Source organism: Nelumbo nucifera, chromosome 8, assembly GCF_055504915.1.
Source record: "Nelumbo nucifera cultivar China Antique chromosome 8, China Antique-T2T, whole genome shotgun sequence".
Classification (NCBI taxonomy): Eukaryota; Viridiplantae; Streptophyta; class Magnoliopsida; order Proteales; family Nelumbonaceae; genus Nelumbo; species Nelumbo nucifera.
The window spans coordinates 54,637,211-54,662,739 of record NC_142656.1 but is presented as its reverse complement, the minus strand read 5'-3'; the positions used below and the strand labels follow the sequence as shown (position 1 = coordinate 54,662,739).

The following is a 25,529-nucleotide window of genomic DNA, read 5'->3' as shown; positions in this document are numbered from 1 at the left end:
TATTTCTTTTTTAGATTAGAAAAAGCAGGATCGAATTTGTATATATTATAAGATATCAATGAAAACGGGGGATCTAAGGCCTCTGAAATTTTTCATGGTATCAGAGCCAATATTACTGTTCGCTGCGCGACCAACGGTTATCGGCTACAGATCTTGTTTTGACCACAGCCTATTATCGACGACTCTGAGTCCCAGTTCCTGGAGGACCTCCATCCGAAGCATTTATCTTCCCCCTTGCTTTTTGTATCGCCTGTCTCACCTCCGTTGACACCTTGTCGAGCGCCGCATGCTCTATTCCTTCGTTGAGTTTCCTCGCGTTCACCACCGTCGCCGGTTTCTTATTCGAGCTCGCGTCGAACTTCTTCACCGTCTGAACCGCTACCCCGGAACGCAAGGCCTGGTTCACGACTTTGGAATCTCGGAGGGCCAGGGCATTGGGCTTGGATTTGTGCAGGACGATTGGTTCCCAGTCCTGAGTAAGGGCTCCAGGAAATCTGCTCGGCATCCTTGAGTCGATGGATAAAGAGAAGGCGACGATTTCTGATACCAGCACTAAAGTGCGAGTGAGGCAGGGGAGTGCTCTGTTATTTATTTCATTTTTTTAGACTCTCCACAGAGTAGGCCTCTTCCCATCTTCTTGGATTTCGTTCTTTGCTACTTCGCTGATTGACTCTGGTGGCTTCTTCCCATCTTCTTGGTTTTCGTTCTCTGCTGCTTCGCTGATTGACTCAGGCATCTTCTGTTGTTTTTCTTCGTTTGTTTTAAGTCGCGCGAACTCCCGCTGCCATCTTTCCACAGTTTGTTCAGGTTTCAATCTACTGTGTTCGCTCGAACTCTCGCTGCCATCATAAGGAAGCTTCTCGGTCCTTCCGCTTTGACGATGTCTAGTTTTCGCTCGGCGTTGCGGGATCAGAAGAAACCAAGCAGGAGCTCGGGTTTGACTCGGAATCGGCGGGCTCACTTGTTCTGATTTCTTCGTGAGTCTCATTAGGATCGTCCATCTACGTGTTTCTTGCAATAATCAAGCAGCTCGGACGAATCTTGCTGACCGGTTACCAAGGCTGCCAACAACGAAAGGAACGGTGAGAGCTCAAGTAAGTCTGAATGGTGGGGAGATAGACCCCGTTGTACGTCGACCGGGCATGGAGCAGGTCGAGGAAAAGGGGGTGGACCCTCTAGCGGATGTAACCAAGGTTCAGCGAAAACTCATGCTGCTCAGTCATCGGCAGGGCGTGAGGTGGCTGCTAATGCGGCTGTAACTGACGGAGACAGGACCGGACTGAACTGGCTTAATGACGAGCAATGGCAAACTCTTGTAAGCATGCTTTATGCTTACAAAACCAAGACTAATGAAAAACTCTCTGGTAAGACTTACTCCACTGAATGGATTGTTGACTCTGGGGCGTCACATCACATGATAGGGAATTTAAATGTGCTCGTCGACACCTATGATGTTGCACCTTGTCCTGTTAGGTTACCCAACGGTGCGCACACTGAGGCCGTGAAATAAAGCACCGTTGAACTTGGAAATAATTTTAAATTGCTGCACATATTATATGTCCCAAAACTCAATTGTAATTTATTGTCAGTAGGTCGGTTACTTCGTGACACAGATTATATTGTGACGTTTACTAATAAGTTGTGTGTGATACAAGACTGCGTCTTGATGACTCTGATTGGTGCGGGTGAACAACTTGATGGGGTCTATGTCTTGAAGGGTGTGGCATTGGTTCGAGCTTACACACAGATGGAATTGGGTCATGTGATTTGTGGCATCGGAGATTAGAACACCCTTCTTATCAAACGGTTAGCTTACTTCTTAATCTCAATAATAGTAAGAACAAAACCTGTGATTTTGTTTAAAGGCAAAACAATCTAGAGATGTTTTTATTCAAAGCAGCAATAAGGTGACTGATTGTTTTGCATTAATTCATTGTAACCTATGGGGTGCTTATAGAGTACCTGCATCTTGTGGTGCGGTATATTTTCTGACAATTGTTGGTGATTATTCTCGAGCAGTTTGGATTTATTTGCTGGCTGAAAAACGTGAAGTTGGTAGAACATTCAAAAATTTCTATGTCATGATGGAACGACAATTTAATAAGAAGGTTAAGGTGGTAACAAGTGATAATGGAACAGAGCTTAAATCCTTGAAGTCATATTTTGACGAGCAAGGAATTTTATTTCAAACTTCCTGCGTTGAGACACCACAACAAAATGGTCGTGTGGAGAGAAAGCATTGTCATATTTTGAATGTAGCCAGAGCACTCAGGTTTCAAGCATATATTCCGATCAATTTCTAGGGTGAGTGTGTTTTGACTGCAGGATACTTGATTAACCGGACACCTTTGACCCTTCTTGGTGGTAAAACACCTTACGAGATGCCATTTGGACAAAGTCCTTCTTACAAACATCTTAGAGATTTTGGTTGCTTATGCTTCTCGCGTAATAGGGACCATGACAGGTTTGCCGCTAGGAGTAGGAAATGTGTCTTTGTTGGGTACCCTTTTGGGAAAAAGGGGTGGAAATTGTACAACCTCGAGTCTGGTGATTACTTCGTCTCACGAGATGTGGTGTTTAGTGAGGCCGAGTTTCCCTTTGCCACTCCGGAACATCAACCCTCTGTAATCAGTCCTTCCGTGGCCAAAGAAAATATTGGGTTGCCTTGGGCTACTCCTCCTAAAATGGTATCTGAGTCACCTCATATAGAAGTCAGAGGGAGCGACACGACCGGTGAAGGACATCCGAACACGGGTAATGATGAGGAGGCAGGTCCCCTTGATGAGACAAGGAGCCATACAAATTACAGAGATAATGAAACTCCAGCTACTCCTCAGCCCACCACGGAGGTATTAGGCCGCGGACATCAAGAAAAGTGGACCCCCAACTATTTACAGGACTTTGTCACACACTCAGCTCGTCGCTTAGACCCCTCCGCTGTTTCTCCTGCATCATCTCAGTCCTCAAGTACTCCTTATCCCATAACTCATTATATGACGTATGATAATTTTTCTATGAAACAAAGACATTTCTTGGCAGTTGTTACTGCGGGCCGAGAACCTACTCGTTTCTCTGAGGCAATGACTGATGCTCGGTGGTGCGAAGCTATGCGCCAAGAGATACAGGCTTTGGAAGACAATGGGACATGGACCTTGGAAGACCTCACACTTGGAAAAAAGACAATTGGGTGTAAATGGGTCTACAAAATCAAGTACAACTCTGATGGATCCATTGAAAGATTTAAAGCACGGTTGGTAGTCTTGGGCAACATTCAAGTTGAAGGTCTTAATTACAATGAGACCTTTGCCCCTGTGGCTAAAATGGTCACAATTCGAACCTTCTTAGTAGTTGCTGCGGCCCAACATTGGGAATTGCATCAGATGGATGTCCACAATACTTTTTTGCATGGTGATCTCCATGAGGAGGTTTATATGAAACCTCCTCTAGGTTTTTCGGCCTCCGGAACTGGAAAGGTATGCAAACTCCGGAAATCGTTGTATGGTCTGCAGCAAGCCCCCCGGAACTGGTTCTCTAAGTTAGGTGCTGCCTTGAAAACTTTTGGGTTTGAAAAGTCCTATTTCGATTATTCCTTATTTACATATCGCAAGAATGGGGTTGTCTTGAACGTCCTAGTTTATGTTGATGACTTAATCGTTGGTGGGAATAACCCGGAGTTCATACACAAATTTAAACAGTATATGAACTAGTGTTTTCACATGAAGGACTTGGGTATTCTTAAATATTTTTTGGGCATCGAAGTGAGTCACAGATTATCGGGGATATTTCTTTGCCAAAGAAAATCATAAACTTGCCCTTGCTGATGGAGAACTCCTGGATGACCTTGAACGATATCGACGTCTTGTGGGCCGTTTGATTTATTTAACCATTACACGACCAGAGCTCAGTTATTGCATTCATGTCCTGGCTCAATTTATGTAGTGTCCTCGTGTTGATCATTGGGATGTGGCATTATGTGTGGTTCATTATCTGAAAGGACGTCCTGGTCAAGGAATATTTTTGCGCTTTGATAGTGATATGCAATTGTATGCCTATTGTGATTCCGACTAGGCGAGTTGTCCTCTAACTCGTCGCTCTCTTACTAGGTATTTTGTCATGTTCAGACATTCCCCTATCTCCTGGAAGACTAAGAAACAACATACTGTCTCCCGTTCCTCTGCCGAGGCTGAATACCGGTCAATGGCTACTGCCAGTTGTGAGTTGAAGTGGCTAAAAGGTCTGTTGTCGTCTTTGGGTATATCTCATCCTCAACCTATACGCTTGTTTTGTGACAATCAAGTTGCTCTACACATTGCCGCAAACCTTATCTTCCATGAGCGAACCAAACATATTGAAGTTGATTGTCATTTCATTCGCAATGAGCTGCAAGCCGGCACCATTGCGCCTTCCTATGTCCGTACCGGTGAACAAGTTGACGACATTTTCACAAAGGCTCTTGAACAAAAACGATTTGATTTTTTCCTTCCCAAGCTGGGCACTCGCAATCCACATCGCTTTCATCCTGGATTTGAAGGCTCATCCTCATCCTCATCCCGGATTTGTATATTCCCTATATAGTTAGGATTTAGAAGTTTTAGAAAGCTCTGCATTTTCCTTTTAGATTAGGAAAGACATGATCGAATTTGTATATGTATCATAACATATCAATGAAAATGGGGGATCTAAGGTTTCCGAAATTTTTCATGGTATCAGAGCCAGCATTACTGTTCGCTACGCGGCCGACGGTTATCGGTTGCAGATCTTGTTCCGACCACAACCTATTATCGACGACTCTGAGTCCCAGTTCCTAGAGGAGCTCTATCCGAAGCATTTATCTTCCCCTCGCTTTTTGTATCGCCTGTCTCACCTCCGTCGACACCTTGTCCAGCGCCGCAGGCTCTGTTACCTCGTCGAGTTTCCTCACGTTCACCACCGTCACCGGTTTCTTATTCGAGCTCGCGTCGAACTTCTTCACCGTCTGAACCGCTGCCCCGGAACGCAAGGCCTGGTTCATGACTTTGGGATCTCGGAGGGCCAGGGCATTGGGCTTGGATTTGTGCAGGACGACTGGTTCCCAGTCCTGAGTAAGGGCTCCAGGAAATCTGCTCGGCATCCTTGAGTCGATGGATAAAGAAAAGGCAACGATTTCTGATACCAGCACTAAAGTGCAAGTGTGGCAGGGGAGTGCTGTGTTATTTATTTCATTTTTTTAGACTCTCCACAGAGTAGGCCTCTTCCCATCTTCTTGGTTTTTGTTCTCTGCTACTTCGCTGATTAACTCTAGCGGCTTCTTCCCATCTTCTTGGTTTTCGTTCTCTACTACTTCGGTGATTGACTCTGGCATCTTTTGTGGTTTTTCATCGTTTGTTTTAAGTTGCTCGAACTCCCACTGCCATCTTTCCACAGTTTGTTCAGGTTTCAGTCTACTTTGTTCGCTCAAACTCCCGCTGTCATCGTAAGGAAGCTTCTCGGTCCTTCCGCTTCGACGACGCCTGGTTTTCGCTCGGCGTTGGGGATCGGAGGAAACCAGACAGGAGCTCAGGTTTGACTCGGAATCGGCGGAATCACTTGTTCTGATTTCTTCGTCTCATTAGGATTGTCCATCTACGTGTTTCTTGCAATAATCAAGCAGCTCGGACGAATCTTGCTGACCGGCTACCATGGCTGCCAACAACGAAAGGAATGGTGAGAGCTCAAGTAAGTCTGAATGGTGGGGAGACAGACCCCGCGGTACGTCGGCCTAGCATGGAGCAGGTCGAGGAAAACGGGATGGACCCTCTGGTGGACGTGGCCGAGGTTCAGCAAAAACTCATGCTGCTCAGTCATTGGTAGGGCATGAGGTGGCTGCTAATGCAGCCGTAACTGACGGAGACAGGACCAGACTGAACGGGCTTAACGACGAGCAATGGCAAACTCTTGTAAGAATGCTTGATGCTTACAAAACCCGGACTAATGAAAAACTCTCTGGTAAGACTTACTCCACTGAATGGATTGTTGACTCTAGGGCGTCACATCACATGACTTGGAATTTAAATGTGCTCGTCGACACCTATGATGTTGCACCTTGTCCTGTTAGGTTACCCAACGGTGTGCACACCGAGGCCGTGAAAGAAGGCACCGTTGAACTTGGAAATAATTTTAAATTGCTGCACGTATTATATGTCCCAAAACTCATATGTAATTTATTGTTAGTAGGTCGGTTACTTCGTGACATAGATTATATTGTGACGTTTACTAATAAGTTGTGTGTGATACAGGACCGCATCTCGAGGACTCTGATTGGTGTGGGTGAACAGCTTGATGGGGTCTATGTCTTCAAGGGTGTGGCGCCGGTTCGAGCTTACAAGACAGATGGAATTGGGTCATGCGATTTGTGGCATCGGAGATTGGGACACCCTTCTTATCAAACAGTTAGCTTACTTCTTAATCTCAGTAATAGTAAGAACAAAACCTGTGATGTTTGTTTGAAGGCAAAACAAACTAGAGATGTTTTTATTCAAAGCAGCAATAAGGTGACTGATTGTTTTGCATTAATTCATTGTGACCTATGGGGTGCTTATAGAGTACCTACATCTTGTGGTGCGGTATATTTTCTGACAATTGTTGATGATTATTCTCGAACAATTTGGATTTATTTGCTGGCTGAAAAAAGTAAAGTTGGTAGAACATTCAAAAATTTCTGTGTCATGATTGAACGACAATTTAATAAGAAGGTTAAGGTGGTAAGAAGTGACAATGGAACAGAGTTTAAATCCTTGAAGTCATATTTTGACGAGCAAGGAATTTTATTTCAAACTTCCTGCGTTGGGACACCACAACAAAATGGTCGTGTGGAGAGAAAGCATCGTCATATTTTGAATGTAGCTAGAGCACTCAGGTTTCAAGCACATATTCCGATCAATTTCTGGGGTGAGTGTATTTTGATTGCAGGATACTTGATTAACTGGACAACTTGGATCCTTCTTGGTGGTAAAACACCTTACGAGATGCTATTTGGACAAAGTCCTTCTTACAAACAGCTCCTAGTTTTTGGTTGCTTATGTTTCTCGCATACTAGGGACCGTGACAAGTTTGCCGCTAGGTGTAGGAAATGTGTCTTTGTTGGGTACCCTTTTGGGAAAACGGGGTGGGAATTGTATGACCTTGAGTCTGGTGATTACTTCATCTCACGAGACGTGGTGTTTAGTGAGGCCGAGTTTACCTTTGCCACTCCGAAACATCAACCCTCTATAACCAGTCCTCCCGTAGCCAAAGAAAATATTGGGTTGCCTTGGGCCACTCCTCTTGACATGGTATCTGAGTCACCTCATATAGAAGTCAGAGGGAGCGACACGATCGATGAAGGACATCCGAACACGGGTAATGATGAGGAGGCAGGTCCCCTTGATGAGACAAGGAGCCATACAGATTACAGAGATAATGAAACTCCAGCTGCTCCTCAGCCCACCACGGAGTTATTAGGCCGCGGACATCGAGAAAAGCGGACCCCCAGCTATTTACAGAACTTTGTCACACACTCAGCTCGTCGCTTAGACTCCTCTGCTGTTTCTCCTGCATCATCTCAATGCTCAGGTACTCCTTATCCCATAACTCATTATATGACGTATGATAATTTTTCTGTGAAACACAGACATTTCTTGGCAGTTGTTACTGCAGGCCGAGAACCTACTCATTTCTCTGAGGCAATCACTGATGCTCTGTGGTGCGAGACTATGTGCCAAGAGATACAGGCTTTGGAAGACAATGAGACGTGGACCTTGGAAGACCTCCCACCTGGAAAAACGGCAATCGAGTGTAAATGGGTCTACAAAATCATGTACAACTCTAATGGATCCATTGAAAGATTTAAAGCACGGTTGGTAGTCCAGGGCAACACTCAAGTTGAAGGTCTTGATTACAACGAGACCTTTGCCCCCCATGGCTAAAATGGTCACAATTCGAACCTTCTTAGCAGTTGTTGCGGCCCAACATTGGAAATTGCATCAGATGGATGTGCACAATTAAACAAGTCGAATTTTAGGAAGAAAAATTCTTCATTAAACAATTAAAAGAAAATCAATAACAAAGAATTGCCTTATCCTTCCCCTATCTACTCTTTATATAAGCATAGATCCTTATATGATTGATGAAATATAATTTTAAATAACCAATTGAAAATATGTTTTTGAAGTCAGAAATCAAAGAACGTGTTTTTTGGTTTTAGATTAATTTCTATATATAGATTCCATTTCTATTGATAATAAATTAATTAATTATCTTAGAATAATTAATCAACTATTTAATTATTTTTATTAGGTAAGATACATTTTTCCAAAGCAATAATATAATGTTTACATTTGTTTTTAATCCCTTCTGTCATTAAATTGAATATAGGCTATCCGGTATTCCTATGTATCACAAGGACCCTGATAATAAATTTATAAATATTAACTTAATTATTTAAAAATTAAGCTTAGATGCATAATTAATGATACCGTGTACTTTGCATAATGGTGGCTCAACTAACAGATTACTTTATTGTATGAGCACAGAGGTTCCCACGCAACATATGATACAATAAGATTAAATCAACTTCTGTTGCCACAAGGTTTTAAAGGATTGATAGGATAGCAAAATTTAAATTGCATGTTGAGGGTTTCAATGTTCGGTGAGTAGGGGTGCAAGTCGGGTAGGCTAGGTTGGGTTTTAGCTCTACTTAGGCCCAACCCTAAGAATTGGGCCTAAAGCCCGAGATCAAGCCCAAACTATTCAGCCTGAGTCCAAACCACACTGAAATTTGATGCACTTGGGTTAGCCCACACTAAAAATTGATCTATCGATCTATCGATCTATCGATCTATCTATCTATCTATCTATCTATCTATATATATATACATATATATATAACGAAAATAAAATTAAAATAAGGGTAAATTGCTGAAACCCCCCCCCTCAAGTTTGATGAGTGCAATCACCTCCCCTGAACTAACATAGTTGCAAGTAGACCCCCTTTATTAGAATTCTCTAAAAAGGGGCATTAAAATGTCTGACATACCCATATTTGTACTCGTACTCCTTCCAAACTGAGCCTATAGGGAAAAGTTGTTGAATTTCAAGATTGCTTCTTAAAACATTCCTTTAAATAATCACCAATATTAAAAATTGAGATATATTTATTGTTGGAAACACAATACGGTTGGACATAAAAAGTGATCACTAATGACACAAAAACTAAAAAAGAACTGAAAAGAAGAACAACATAAAAAGATAAACAATAAGGAAAAACACAACCCTAATACTAACATTGACAGTGAACTGAAAAGTAAGATCCAAGAACAAAGATAACAATAAGGGAAAACACAACACTAACACACTACTCGTCTCCTATTCTTAATTTATTTCCTAACACTAACATTGACACTGAACTCAAAAGAAGAACATACAAAAACATAAGAAGATAACAATAAGGAAAAAAACAACACTAACACTACACTTCTCCTGCACTCACCTTTTTCATACACTATTCTTCTATATATGCTTCCATTTACTGTGTTGCAGATCATGTGTCATGACATGTGTGTTTCACATGAATGAATATTTACACACGTGTAAGGAGACACCTATATATATCAGATTGAATGGAAGTATAGGAGAAAATTGAGGAAAACGGTGGTGTAGTAGATCCAAACTACTATAGCAAATTATCTCGCACCATCTAGGGATAATATAACTTGATTCTTTAAGCTGTCAATTCCCCTGGTAGAACTTTCAATTTGAGAGTCCAAAGAAGATTCGACCAACAAGTGCACAGATTCTTCATCATAGTTCTCTTTCACCCATGAGTGCTTACCAACTCCACGTCCTCGTAAGTAGTCTAACTCCACTGCAACTTCTCTCATTGTTGGCCTCTCTTCCCCGTTCAATCGTAGGCATTGTTCTGCAAGATTAGCAACTCCTTGAAGTTGTGTATGATTTCCTCCATGCATCACTTCATCTTCTAGGACATCAAAGAGACGGTTCTGTTTCATTGACAAAACAAAATACTTTGCCATATTTTTCCGTTCTTCAGGCCTGTCATCAGAATAAATCTTCTTTCCTGTTAATAGCTCCACAAGGACTGCACCAAAGCTATAAACATCACTCTTGTCGAATAACTGCCTTGTTTGCATATATTCTGGATCTATGTACCCAAAAGTTCCTTGTACAAGCGTAGATAACTGCATTTGATTCAGGGGGACCAATCTTGAAGCACCAAAATCTGATACTTTTGCAGTGAATTTATCATCTAAGAGTATGTTCATAGACTTGACATCTCCATGAATGATTGGCGGATCACCTGCTGAATGCAGATATGCAAGTGCTCCTGCAGTTTCTGCCGCTATTCTTAATCGATCCTCCCATGAGAGCACAAACTTTTGTCTCCCATCGCCATGGATTCGGTGAAACAAGGTCCCCCTTGTAATAAACTCATAAACTAAAATTGGAACAGGGGTTTCTAAACAACAGCCTAATAGCTTCACCACATTTTCGTGATTGAGACGAGCAAGAATGACAATCTCATTTATGAATTCTTTAACTTGGATCTTGTTTGTCTCTTTGGATATTTTAATGGCAATATCTCTCTCGTTTGGTAACGTCCCTTTGTAAACCGTGCCATAACCTCCTTTACCAATGATTCGGCTCTCATTGTAATTGTTAGTTGCTTTTCTAAGTTCCTCTGAAGTAAATATCCTTAACTTTCTCTCTCTATCGTCTCCATGCAAAGCAAGTAATTGATTTAAAAATACACCTCCATTTTCTTGGAAGAATTTCTGTTTGAGTTTACGTTTTTGAAAAACCCAGCAGCTCCATGTAACACCAATGATAAGGAACAACAACACGCAGGATCCTCCAACTGCATATAAACAAACCAATTTATAGATAAGTAAAAATTATAGTATTATTTAATTTATGTATAGGAAATCAGGTCAAGCGTGGAGATTTTTTAAATGACAATCTAGACCAACAAAGAGGGGCCTATTGATTGGCCATGTGTAGGGCTGTCAATGGATCGCATATTGATCCCATCCAATTTGGTCCACTATGAATCTATTGCAAATGGATCAGTCCAATCCAATCTGATGAATACTTTGGATCGTTATGGACTGGCCCAATTCAATGTTTGGACTGTTGAATCTGTTTAAACTGGGTGTATTTTAGATTGGGTCTAACCCAAACCCAAATTTGGTCCTTTGACACCCGTACTCTAATTATATATCTTCTGTCAGTGGACTAGATATTGCTGGTTCAATTTGACCAAATTCAATATAAATCCATTACAGATGGACTAGATCCAATCCAATCCAATAAACACTTTGGACCATTAAGTCAGGACTCGTCCAATTCAATATGTCTTATAGGATTGTCATTCAAATTGATTTTGAATCGGACTGGGACAAAACCAAATCTGGTCCCATTGATACCCCTAACCATGTGTTTCAATTGAAAAACAAACAATTTCAAAATAGAAACATTTTCCCTCCAAAATGGTAAGTCAACAAGTCATTTTATTTTTCCAACAGATGAAATGGTTGAACCTATGACATCACAATCAAATAATAAAAATACAAACATGGATGAAAAATCTATACTACCTATAATGAGCGAATTCCCCTTTTTTCTAGAATATTCTTGGACGTTTTCTACCCCTCTTGTCTAAGCACACAATTGGCATAAAGAGGGCATATGTCTTTTACTCTCACATCAGAAACTGCCCGCTCATAACAGTTCAGTAACTACCCACTTATATGTTATAACCCTTTAGAAACTGTCCATGAATTATAAATAGTTTTGTCTTAAAGATACTGCCACGTGCAAATGCACTTACACATTTACTAGTATGTAAAATATGTAGAAAATGAGATTGACCCCTTTAAAAACATACTAGCGGGGGCCTGTGCGATGCATGGGATGGGGCACCTTTCATTGTATGTTGCCCCCATAAGTCAAGACACTACTCCATCCCTGCCTTGACCCCATTGGGAATGCTTACAAGATTGGAAGAGTGCCAGCAGGCTACAGTTAGATAAGTCTCTTGGACGTTTATGTAGATGTTTTAATTAAGAAAATGAAATCAGGGTGCTAAGAGTGCATGAGGAAGGAGTAGAGGTGGCAAGGTTTTGCAATTGTTATTGCGGTTTGGGATGTCGCTAGTTTGGCTTGTATTGGTCCTGGGAGCTTCTGTTTGTTTAAATAATTGTTTGCATCATTTTTGACATTTTTTGGTGTTTAGGGGTTTGGTGGGTGAAGTGGTGCTCTCTATACCTAGGCGAGTGTTATTGTTTTTGGCCAGCAGGCTGGGTCCTTTTTGGAGTTCGGATCTGCTGGCCACAACACATTGCTGATCAAGCTCATCCAGCTGCGCATATAGATAATCCATGATGACCACAAAACAACTGGTGTTCTATATGCGTGGCTGGACGAGCATGGCTATCCTTTTCCCGTCTTTGTCATCTTTTTTTTAAATAAAATTTTTATTTTATTAATAAGAGGTGATTCATTGGTATGTTTACCGCTGCAAGTGCTACGAGGTGGGTGTGAAGACCATTATGTGAGGAGGAAATCCAGATTCTTATTGGAGACTTGAGAACACACATTTTTGGTCAAGTCAACTTGCTCACTTAAGAACAAACATTTTTGGCTTCAACGTGGTCACAGGCTTACAGCGGGATTTTATTAAATAAATTTGATCGGTTAGTTTAATTAAGATAAATTATAAATGGAACTGGAAAAATATAATTAATATTACCTAAAGCAATCTCAATCACTCGGCTTTGGTTTTTAATGCAACCAGTACCAGATCCTCCCTTGAAGCCGTCGCCGTGAGTCCCCTTGGGGCACGAACAATTGTAACTTCCCACTGTATTTGTGCACACATGTGTGCAGTTATTGTCTTCCTTGCATTCATCGATGTCTACATTCAAAACCAGCCATGAATGGAAGTTATTAATTCTCAGTAGGGTGAAATGAATTGTGAAAACAAAAAATTTAAATTTTGTACAAGTGCATCAAAATTTAAATTGCATGTTGAGGGTTTCTGTTAATAAGGTCGAAGAGAAGTATCTATTAACAGAAACCCTCAACATGCAATTTAAATTTTGCTATCCTATCAATCCTTTAAAACCTTGTGGCAACAGAAGTTGATTTAATCTTATTGTATCATATGTTGCGTGGGAACCTCTGTGCTCATACAATAAAGTAATCTGTTAGTTGAGCCACCATTATGCAAAGTACACGGTATCATTAATTATGCATCTAAGCTTAATTTTTAAATAATAAAGTTAATATTTATAAGTTTATTATCAGGGTCCTTGTGATACATAGGAATACCGGATAACCTATATTCAATTTAATGACAGAAGGGATTAAAAACAAATGTAAACATTATATTATTGCTTTGGAAAAATGTATCTTACCTAATAAAAATAATTAAATAGTTGATTAATTATTCTAAGATAATTAATTAATTTATTATCAATAGAAATGGAATCTATATATAGCAATTAATCTAAAACCAAAAAACACGTTCTTTGATTTCTGACTTATGCTTATATAAAGAATAGATAGGGGAAGGATAAGGCAATTCTTTGTTATTGATTTTCTTTTAATTGTTTAATGAAGAATTTTTCTTCCTAAAATTCGACTTGTACGCTTTTCTTTGAAGAATTTTTCACGTATTTCATATCTGTTCTATATCAATGATTTTAATTTATTTATAAAAACAACAACAAAGAAAATGAAAAATTTTGGAAGCCTTAGATCCCCCGTTTTCATTGATATCTTATGATATATATACAAATTCGATCCTGCATTTCCTAATCTAAAAAGGAAATACAGAGCTTTCTAAAACTTCTAAAATCCTAACTGTACAGGGAATATACAAATCCAGGATGAGGATGAGGATGAGATTTCAAATCCAGGATGAAAGCGATGAGGATTGCGAGTGCCCAGCTTGGGAAGGAAAAAATCAAACTATTTTTGTCCGAGAGCCTTTGTGAAAATGTCATCAACTTGTTCACCGGTACGGACATAGGAAGGCGCAATGGTGCCGGCTTGCAGCTCATTGCGAATGAAATGACAATCAACTTCAATATGTTTGGTTCGCTCATGGAAGATAGGGTTTGCGAAAATGTGTAGAGCAGCTTGATTGTCACAAAACAAGCGTATAGGTTGAGGATGAGATATACCCAAAGACGACAGCCGACCTTTTGGCCACTTCAACTCACAACTGGCAGTAGCCACTGACCGTATTCAGCCTCGGTAGAGGAACGGGAGACAATATATTGTTTCTTAGTCTTCCAGGAGATAGGGGAATGTCCAAACATGACAAAATACCCAGTAAGAGAGCGACGAGTTAGAGGACAACTCGCCTAGTCAGAATCACAATAGGCATACAATTGCATATCACTATTAGAGTGCAAAAATATTCCTTGACCAGGACGTCCTTTTAGATAACAAACCACACATAAATGCCGCATCCCAATGATCAACACGATGACACTGCATAAATTGAGCCAGGACATGAATGCAATAACTGAGCTCTGGCCGTGTAATGGTTAAATAAATCAAACGGCCCACAAGACGTCGATATCGTTCAGGGTCATCCAGGAGTGCTCTGTCAGCAAGGGCAAGTTTATGATTCTGAGTAATAGGAAGGTGAGCAGGTTTGGATCCCAATAAGCCAGATTCTGTAATAATATCAAGTGGATATTTTCTTTGGCAACGAAATATCCCCGATGATCCGCGAGTCACTTCGATGCCCAAAAAACATTTAAGATCACCCAAGTCCTTCATGCGAAAACACCGGTTCATATACTGTTTAAATTTGCGTATGAACTTTGGGTTATTCCCACCAACGATTAAGTCATCAACATAAACCAGGACGTGCAAGACAACCCCATTCTTGCGATATGTAAATAAGGAATAATCGAAATAGGACTGTTCAAACCCAAAAGTTTTCAAGGCAGTACCTAATTTAGAGAACCTGTTCCGGGGGGCTTGCCGTAGACCATACAACGATTTCCAGAGTTTGCATACCTTTCCAGTTCCAGAGGCCGAAAAACCTGGAGGAGGTTTCATATAGACCTCCTCATGGAGATCACCATGCAGAAAAGTATTGTGCACATACATCTGATGCAATTCCCAATGTTGGGCCGCAACAACTGCTAAGAAGGTTTGAATTGTGACCATTTTAGCCACAGGGGCAAAGGTCTCGTTGTAATCAAGACCTTCAACTTGAGTGTTGCCCAGGACTACCAACCGTGCTTTAAATCTTTCAATGGATCCATCAGAGTTGTACTTGATTTTGTAGACCCATTTACACCCGATTGCCGTTTTTCCAGGTGGGAGGTCTTCCAAGGTCCACGTCTCATTGTCTTCCAAAGCCTGTATCTCTTGGCACATAGTCTCGCGCCACAGAGCATCAGTCATTGCCTCAGAGAAATGAGTAGGTTCTCGGTCTGTAGTAACAGCTGCCAAGAAATGTCTGTGTTTCACAGAAAAATTATCATACGTCATATAATGAGTTATGGGATAAGGAGTACCTGAGCACTGAGATGATGCAAGAGAAACAGCGGAGGAGTCTAAGCGACGAGCTGAGTGTGTGACAAAGTCCTGTAAATAGCTGGGGGTCCGCTTTTCTCGATGTCTGCGGCCAAATACCTCCGTGGTGGGCTGAGGAGCAGCTGGAGTTTCATTATTTTTGTAATCTGTATGGCTCCTTGTCTCATAAAGGGGACCTGCCTCCTCATCATTACCCGTGTTCGGATGTCCTTCATCAATCATGTCGCTCCCCCTGACTTCTATATGAGGTGACTCAGATACCATGTCAAGAGGAGTGGCCCAAGGCAACCCAATTATTTCTTTGGCTACGGGAGGACTGGTTACAGAGGGTTGATGTTCCGGAGTGGCAAAGGGAAACTTGGCCTCACTAAACACCACGTCTCGTGAGGCAAAGTAATCACCAGACTCAAGGTTATACAATTTCCACCCCTTTTTCCCAAAAGGGTACCCAACAAAGACACATTTCCTACTCCTAGAGGCAAACTTGTCACGGTCCCTAGTATGCGAGAAACATAAGCAACCAAAAACTCGGAGCTGTTTGTAAGAAGGACTTTGTCCAAATAGCATCTCGTAAGGTGTTTTACCACCAAGAAGGATCCAAGCTGTCCGGTTAATCTATTATCCTGCAATCAAAACACACTCACCCCAGAAATTGATCGGAATATGTGCTTGAAACCTGAGTGCTCTAGCTACATTCAAAATATGACGATGCTTTCTCTTCACACGACCATTTTGTTGTGGTGTCCCAACGCAGGAAGTTTGAAATAAAATTCCTTGCTCGTCAAAATATGACTTCAAGGATTTAAACTATGTTCCATTATCACTTCTTACCACCTTAACCTTCTTATTAAATTGTCGTTCAATCATGACACAAAAATTTTTGAATGTTCTACCAACTTCACTTTTTTCAGCCAGCAAATAAATCCAAACCGCTCGAGAATAATCATCAACAATTGTTAGAAAATATACCGCACCACAAGATGTAGGTACTCTATAAGCACCCCATAGGTCACAATGAATTAATGCAAAACAATCAATCACCTTATTGCTGCTTTGAATAAAAACATCTCTAGTTTGTTTTGCCTTCAAACAAACATCACAGGTTTTGTTCTTACTATTACTGAGATTAAGAAGTAAGCTAACCGTTTGATAAGAGGGTGTCCCAATCTCCAATGCCACAAATCGCATGACCCAATTCCATCTGTCTTGTAAACTCGAACCGGCGCCACACCCTTGAAGACATAGACCCCATCAAGCTGTTCACCCACACCAATCAGAGTCCTCGAGATGCGGTCCTGTATCACACACAACTTATTAGTAAACGTCACAATATAATCTTTGTCACGAAGTAACCGACCTACTGACAATAAATTACATATGAGTTTTGGGACATATAATACGTGCAGCAATTTAAAATTATTTCCAAGTTCAACGGTGCCTTCTTTCACGGCCTCGGTGTGTGCACCGTTGGGTAACCTAACAGGACAAGGTGCAACATCATAGGTGTCGACGAGCACATTTAAATTCCCTGTCATGTGATGTGACGCCCTAGAGTCAACAATCCATTCAGTGGAGTAAGTCTTACCAGAGAGTTTTTCATTAGTCCGGGTTTTGTAAGCATCAAGCATTCTTACAAGAGTTTGCCATTACTCGTTATTAAGCCCGTTCAGTCCGGTCCTGTCTCCGTCAGTTACGGCTGCATTAGCAGCCACCTCATGCCCTACCAATGACTGAGCAGCATGAGTTTTTGCTGAACCTCGGTCACGTCCACCAAAGGGTCCACCCCCTTTTCCTCGACCTGCTCCATGCCAGGCCGACGTACCGCGGGGTCTGTCTCCCCCCCATTCAGACTTACTTGAGCTCTCACCGATCCTTTCGTTGTTGGCAGCCATGGTAGCCGGTCAGCAAGATTCGTCCGAGCTGCTTAATTATTGCAAGAAACACGTAGATGGACGATCCTAATGAGACTCACGAAGAAATCAGAACAAGTGATTCCGCCGATTCCGAGTCAAACCCGAGCTCCTGTCTGGTTTCCTCCGATCCCGCAACGCCGAGCGAAAACTAGGCGTCGTCGAAGCGGAAGGACCAAGAAGCTTCCTTACTATGGCAGCGGGAGTTCGAGCGAACAAAGTAGACTGAAACCTGAACAAACTGTGGAAAGATGGCTGCGGGAGTTCGAGCAACTTAAAACAAACGAAGAAAAACCACAGAAGATGCCATAGTCAATCAGCGAAGCAGTAGAGAACGAAAACCAAGAAGATGGGAAGAAGCCACCAGAGTCAATCAACGAAGTAGCAAAGAACGAAAACCAAGAAGATGGGAAGAGGCCTACTCTGTGGAGAGTCTAAAAAAATGAAATAAATAACAGAGCACTCCCCTGCCTCACTCGCACTTTAGTGCTGGTATCAGAAATCGTCGCCTTTTCTTTATCCATCAACTCAAGGATGCCAAGCAGAGTTTCTGGAGCCCTTACTCAGGACTGGGAACCAGCCGTCCTGCACAAATCCAAGCCCAATGCCCTGGCCCTTGAGATCCCAAAGTCATGAACCAGGCCTTGCGTTCCGGAGCAGCGGTTCAGACGGTGAAGAAGTTCGACGCGAGCTCGAATAAGAAACCGGCGACGGTGGTGAACACGAGGAAACTCGACGAGGTAACAGAGCCTGCGGCGCTGGACAAGGTGTCGACGGAGGTGAGACAGGCGATACAAAAAGCGAGGGGAAGATAAATGCTTCGGATGGAGCTCCTCTAGGAACTGGGACTCAGAGTCGTCGATAATAGGTTGTGGTCGGAACAAGATCTGCAGCCAATAACCGTCGGTCGCGCAGCGAACAGTAATGCTGGCTCTGATACCATGAAAAATTTCGAAAACCTTATATCCCTCATTTTCATTGATATCTTATGATATATATACAAATTCGATCATGTCTTTCCTAATCTAAAAAGGAAATGCAGAGCTTTCTAAAACTTCTAAATCCTAACTGTACAGTGAATATACAAATTCGGGATGAGGGTGAGGATGAACCTTCAAATCCGGGATGAAACCTGATGGTGATACCTGCTGGTTGACGCAATCATAATTACTTATCTCGTGTTCATAACCCTATTTAAAAATCCCCAATGAGCTCACCGAAGTAGTATATATTTGGAGCAGGCAGAAGGCAATTGTGGGTTCATAGTGAGTACTTGTTTGATTAATTAATCACATATATAGTTAGAATGGAAATCAAGAGAGATGAGATAGAGCTTTTTGAGATGCAGAGAATGCAGAGGCTTCGGAAAGCAGCCTTGGAAGGGAGTGTGAACTCCTTGCACGGATTGCTTGAAGAGGACGAGCTCATTCTCCATAGAGCCAGTGTGGCTTGTCCCACTGAAACTGCTCTGCACATAGCATCTGTGCTGGGTCACGTCGATTTCGGTAGAGAGCTTCTCTGCTGCGAGCCTCGGCTTGCTACCCAGCCTGACATCCGACGGCGACAAACACCCCTTCACTTGGCCTCCGCAAATGGGCATCTTCAGCTTGTAAGAGAGCTGCTCATTGCCAATCCAGAAGTTTGTTTTGCTCGGGATCGGGATGGCAACACCCCTCTCCATCTGGCAGCGATTCAGGGCCGAGTGGAGGTGGTAAAAGAGCTGGTTCGGATGAGACCCCAAGCGACCCGGATGCTTGTGGATCGTCGGCAGACCATCCTGCACCTCTGCGTCAAGAATGATCGCTTGGACGCCCTAAAGCTGTTGGTGAACTCAACTGGTGATGATTATGAGTTCGTGAACTCCAAAGATGATGATGGCAAAACAATCCTGCATCTTGCAGTCGCTGATCGGCAGATTGATGTAAGACTTTCATGCTTCCCTAACTTTGGTTTGATTTTGGTTAGACATCTATGACGTTTAATTTCTTCCGAGATCAATAATATTGCTCAGAGTGCGTAACACTCCTTTTTATGTTTAGGGCAATTTTGGGGTTTAATATAAAAAAAAAGTAATATATTTAAAAAATTTTCAAAAATAGGTTAATTTTTCAAAACATTATTCTTCTTAATTACTGTTTGTTCACCGTCCGCCGCCGCCGCTCGTTGCCGCCTCCGCTCACCTCTGCCTTTACCTTCGGCAACGTTGCTAGAGGTGGCCGGAGGCAGATGTGGCGGCGGCGCCGGTGGTCATTCCTCTATCCGCTGCTGCCGCCACTACCACCTCTGCGCAGCGGCGGATGGCGGCTCTGGTGAATAAATGGCAAGAAGATGAATAGTATTTTTGTGTTTTGTTGATATTATTTTTTAAAATTTAACCTATTTTTTAATTTTTTTTAAATATATTACGATATTAAACCCTAAAAGTTGCGTAGAGTGACGTAATCAGACAACCTCGCTGTAGAGTGACGTAATCAGACAAAAAGTTCCCTTCCATAGTCTTCCGTCCAAATTTTTTTGTAAACCCCTCATTGCCCCTTTGCTTGCGTATGAACAACTATCGATGCACAAGATCGAGATCCCCCCTCTGGTAGCAATTGATCAGAGTTCCTCTTTTTGCTTACAAAACTGGGGAATTCAGAACTCTGTTCCCCTGGGTACTCACTATGGCTGTTGGTCCTTTTATAGCATATTAGGTCTGCACTTCCTGTACCGCCAAACAGGTTCCAGATTAACGTCAACATCCACTATCTGTGTATACAGAGATTCAGAATACAAAGAGTGGACGATGAAGTGATATTACAAAATAGACGGTGAAGTGATTCAGAATACAGTCAATGTTTGCTAGTTTTGTCAAAAAAAAAAAAAAACGCTCCGTTATTCAGTTCGGTGGTTTTCTTTATAAATTTAAAGAATTTCGAAGGCCAAAATGGTCTTTTCATTAATACAGTTAAATATAATGCCACCCCTATTCTGACAAGGGAGGTTTAAGTCGTGTGAAAAGTGAGAGGGTAGGTATAAGTATTTTAGGTCAAACCTCTGGAGGTTCAAGTGTTTGTTGAATCACTTATCCTATAAATACTTATATTTGCGGAAATGACAATTATAGCCCTAATTTAATATAACCATATTGGATAAATACAAAGGCTAATACATAAATACTTATCTCACAATTCAACCTATTTCCACGTCCACCTAGCAACCAACAGTGTGAAGAAGACGGGAGGGAAAGAAAGGGAGAAGTAATTATATGACATTTATGCATCTCAACATATTAATTATAATATAGTTGTTCATATATACTGTTAAAGTAATACATTGTCTACGTATTTATTCATTATTTGTAGTTATTTGATTTTAAATTTAGTGTTATTAATATATTTATGAAATTTATATATGCTTTCCTAGCATTTTCAAGCACTTTCATAATTTTCATTAGTATCCATGCATTTCCAAAGTATATCGGTATCCATATCCAAGTTGTATGATTCGATACTCAATATTGATACTTTAGTCCTTGGTCACAACTAACAACACCACATCCTTTCATTGTAAGTAATCTTCTTACTCACTCAAGACTTAACCCAAAATCAAAGAGTCCTCTCACTCGGTCATCATTCCCACCCGAGAAGTATTTTAGGGAAAAGATGCATGTTAGTAAATAGACATGAGTTGTGGAGATAGGATTGTCAATGAACTACATATTGGTTTTAACCCAACCTGGTCCAATATGAGTCATTATAGACTAGGTCCAATTCAATTTGATGAATATTTTGAACCATTTTGGACTGATCCAATTCAATGTTTGGACCAATCTAATCCATTAATTAACATCTGTACCCTTTATCTTCTGTTAATGGACCAAATATTGGTTCAATGTGACCAAATCCAATATAAATCCAATCCAATAAATACTTTGCAATTTAGACCACTAAATCTCCATTGATCCAATTCAATTAATACGTCTTACTAATCCATCAAACCCAATCAAATTGTCCTTGATAAAAACATTCATCTAATCAGTGTTTTTTGTTGTCGCATGTCTTGTTTCGCATGAGAAAAAAAGTTGTGGGCTTCCTTTCAGATAAGGGAAATTCTACTATTTATATGTTAACCTGATTTTGGGTTTCTTAGGTGGTGTTCAGTAAACTAAAGTCTAAAGTTTGAAAAGCAAATAAACCCTCGAAAAAGCTCTAAAAGCATTTGGAGGAAATTTTGCTTTTCTGCTTTTGCAAACATCTGAATATGGTGGGATTGTTCAGTAATTTGAATGCTGTGACGTCTAAGAAGTTTGTATTTTACAAATTTACCCTTGAAAGTCATTATGTAAATAAAAGTAAAATAAAATGATTAAAGTAATAGGATATTGTAAAAATATTACAAAAATAAAACAAAATATAAAATATGATAAAAATCAATAAATAGTATCAATAAAAATAAAAATAATGTAAAAATGATTAAATAGTAAAAACTATTATAAATATAACAAAAAATAAAACAAAAAAACAATAATGGTAATAAAAATTAAATATATAAAATAGAGCATTTAATGATAAAAATAGTAAAATTGTGTAAAAGATGTCAATAAATGATAAAATGATATAAAAAGAGATAAAATAGCAAAAATTTATGATATAATAATAGTAGCAGTAGTAGTAGTAATAATAATTATAATAATAAGAATAATAAGAATAATAAATTATTACTACTACTACTATTATTAAAGCATTGCTTCACCCGATTAACTTTTTAGTTAATTTTACTTAAGCAGATAAATAATTCATCATCCTCGTCCAAGCCTTATCTCAACCATATTATGTTGACAAATGTGCAGACCATCAGATTTTTGCTTAGCAAAACTGCAATTAACGTGAACTCTTTGAACGCCAACTCCTTAACGGCCTTGGATGTTTTAATGAGAAGTCCAAGAGACCTGAAGGATGTGGAAATCGAAGAGGCCCTTCTTAGTGTGGGAGCTTTAAGAGCTAGGAGTATACCTCCAGCATCAATACGAGACAGAGATACACTCCCAACACCATATGATACTGGATTTACAGGGCGAAGTGATAAGCCCCTGGTCGACCGAAAGAATCCAGACGACCAGGCAGAACAACAAGACACCTCCGAAAATAATGAGACTTTTAAGAAGAAAACGTGGATGGAAGATATGCGCAACACATTGATGGTGGTGGCGATATTGATTGCAACCATGGCCTTTCAAGTGGGAGTAAACCCCCCAGGTGGTGTTTTGACGCTAGACGACATGCTGAAAAATAATGGTGGTAATGCATCTGAACTAGCTCCATCTCCAAGCATTCCTGAAGCAGGCAAGTCTGTAATGGCTCACGAGGACCATATAACATTTCGTCGTCTTTTCCGTTTCAACACAACAAGTTTCGTTGCCTCTCTGAGTATAATTTTATTTATGATAAGCGGATTACCATTCAGTCATAGGTATTTTATGTGGTTTTTGATGGTGATCATGTGGCTTGCAGTCACATCAATGGCTTTAACTTACTTGTTTTCGATATTAGCCTTGACACCACGTACTGTGTTAAAAGAACTGGACCGTCAATTGATAATAGCAGTGAGCACATGGTTGGGCCTGATGACCTTGCTCGTTCTTAGCCATAGCATTCGCTTAACATACAAGTGGATGAAAGGTAAGAGAAAGCAGAGGAAAGGGAGCCACCAGGATTACACAGTTTGATCAATGTTTTCTCCTAGAATTTAAGAAACACTTGTGGAACATATGCATGCATGCATTTATTTATCTCTGTGCTTTGTGTTTTGGCATTAATTGGTCGCTTCTTGAGTCCAGGCATATCTTGTATTAATAATCACTACCCCCTCTGTCCACAAGCTCCTGTACATGTCTCTTCAAATGTTTTTCTTAAAGCATCTTGCTATTTTGAAATGACCATGTTAAACTAATTATATGGTTTTGGAAATCAGCTGGATGTTCCGAGGTAAAATTATAAAATTATGCCTCTTTATGGGAAAATTACACTGTGTTTATTTCGTGGACGAATTCTTTTAATTTGTTTGTCAGAATAGGCCGTTCATTCAAACCGGATGGTCGGACCGTCGACCTGAAAACCGGTGGCCAGAATAGTTCCATTTCTGGGTCATTTCTTACAATGTTGATGTAGATCATTCATAAATGTATATAAGATACATAAAATCAAAAAGTGTGGACTGTCGTACAATTTGTCCACATTTCACATTCCAGAACAATTATAGATTCTGGTATGATATGAATTGGTCTCTACCACAAGGTGTGATGTGAAATAATACATACCTACCAACTTTTCATCTACACTACAAAACACCCCCTTAGTGAATAGATACTTCTGTACTTGCAATAATAGAATTTGATCTCTATTCCCAACAAAAAGTAGCTCTTCTATAAAATATCGCACACACAAGGCATCTTTTGCAAGGTAATATCATAAAAGGCAATTAAACATGAGGTGCATCCACCGTACAGTCCGGATTTCCTACTAACTTCCCTCTACTCCCCTCTCTACTAACCCATTAAAACTATTCCGCCTCACTAAGTCCTATCTAGTATAACGATTGACTAATGCCTTAATTAATACCTTTGTTATATACTATTTTAAAGAAATACCTATTTTTATGCATTCATTAAATAGTTCAAAAAATAAAAATATAATAATTTTGGGTGGTCTGTAACTAGGGGTGCTTGTGGTTCGGGTAACTGAATCGTGGGTCTTTTTTGTGAATCAAATAGGTAGTGGAAAACCAATAATCAGAACCGAATCGAAACTAGTCGGTTAATCGGTTAACCAGTTTGGTCGTTGGTTTTTTTCTGTTTTTATGACTTTATAATATTTATTATAATTATAATAAATATTATAAATATATATAATATTATATTTTAAATAATAAATAATATATAATATATTATAAATATATATTTTATATATAATGCATATTTATTAATTTATAGTATGTAAAATATATATAATATACATAAATATATAGAAAATATATAGAAAAACATATATACCGATAAGTTCAGTTAACCACCGGTTTTTTAAATTGGTTAACCAAAACCAAACTGGCACCTTCAGTTTTTTACAAACACCAAACTAAAACCGAACCAACCAGTTTGATTAACCAATTTTCGGTTTGGTTTTTTCGTTTTTTGCTCACCTCTATCCGTAACTCTTTTTCCATGCATAAATTTGCTTTACTAGGTTTAGAAAAGAAATAAAAATAAAATATCAATTTTAATTATATGCAAATTTCCCATTCTCTCTTTAATTATATGCAAATTAATTCTCTAAGCCTAATAAAACAAATTCATGCATGGAAAAAGAGTTACAGAATACTGACCACCCAAAATTATTATATTTTTATTTTTAGAAATATTTAATTATTGTATAAAAATAGGTATTTCTTTAAAATAGTATCTAACGGATGGGTTAATTAAGGCATTAGCCAATCGTTACGCTAGATAGGACTCAGTGACAGTTGGAATATTTTTAATGGGTTAGTAGAGTTGGAATATTTTTAATGGGTTATTGGAAATGCCTTTGATGCACTTTTTATGACAAAACTGCCCCTCTTCCTCTTTTTCTGCAAAATGCATCGAAAACCCAAAGAAATCTCTCCGCCTTCTCTTCTTGGTAATCGACTGAAACCCCATTCTTCTTCTTCCTAAAGAAATCCTAGTCCTCTCTCTCCAAAATTGAAAATAAACCCTATTATAGCCTTCATTCTTCATATGGAACCCCTGTTCATCTTTTTGTTGCTAATAAACTCCGGCAGCTGCAACTCAAGAGCTTCCACCGAAGAAACTCCCAACGGTGAACTTTTGGGCGTCAGCCTTGCTCATGACGTGAAAACCTGCCCACTTTATTCGTCCACTTGTGCTTGCACCAGGGCCGGTGTTCAAGAACTCCCCATAATACAAAGTGCTTAACGCAAAATCGTCATTCCACTTGAGCCACCCTGTCGGGTCGATCAGGCTATCAAGAGATGTCTTTATGAACACTATCCTCAAGTACTTCTGCCATG

The 25,529-nt window shown here is 40.2% G+C and overlaps 1 protein-coding gene and 3 pseudogenes across 1 annotated transcript; 2 read left to right on the top strand and 2 right to left on the bottom strand.

Moving 5' to 3' along the window:
- Positions 1 to 172: 172 nt before the first annotated feature.
- On the bottom strand, positions 173 to 867 carry LOC104601697 (multiprotein-bridging factor 1c pseudogene; annotated as a pseudogene).
- Positions 868 to 4,828: 3,961 nt separating this feature from the next.
- Positions 4,829 to 5,127, bottom strand: LOC148790016 (multiprotein-bridging factor 1c pseudogene; annotated as a pseudogene).
- A 12,893-nt stretch (positions 5,128 to 18,020) lies between these two features.
- LOC104601696 (multiprotein-bridging factor 1c pseudogene) lies at positions 18,021 to 18,315 on the top strand (annotated as a pseudogene).
- A 442-nt stretch (positions 18,316 to 18,757) lies between these two features.
- LOC104601633 (uncharacterized) lies at positions 18,758 to 23,352 on the top strand. The gene is made up of 2 exons (XM_010265056.2): positions 18,758 to 19,407; positions 22,318 to 23,352. Exons 1-2 carry the CDS (start codon positions 18,793 to 18,795, stop codon positions 23,191 to 23,193), a joined length of 1,491 nt encoding a protein of 496 aa, XP_010263358.2. The 5' UTR covers positions 18,758 to 18,792; the 3' UTR covers positions 23,194 to 23,352.
- The last annotated feature ends 2,177 nt before the right edge of the window (positions 23,353 to 25,529 follow it).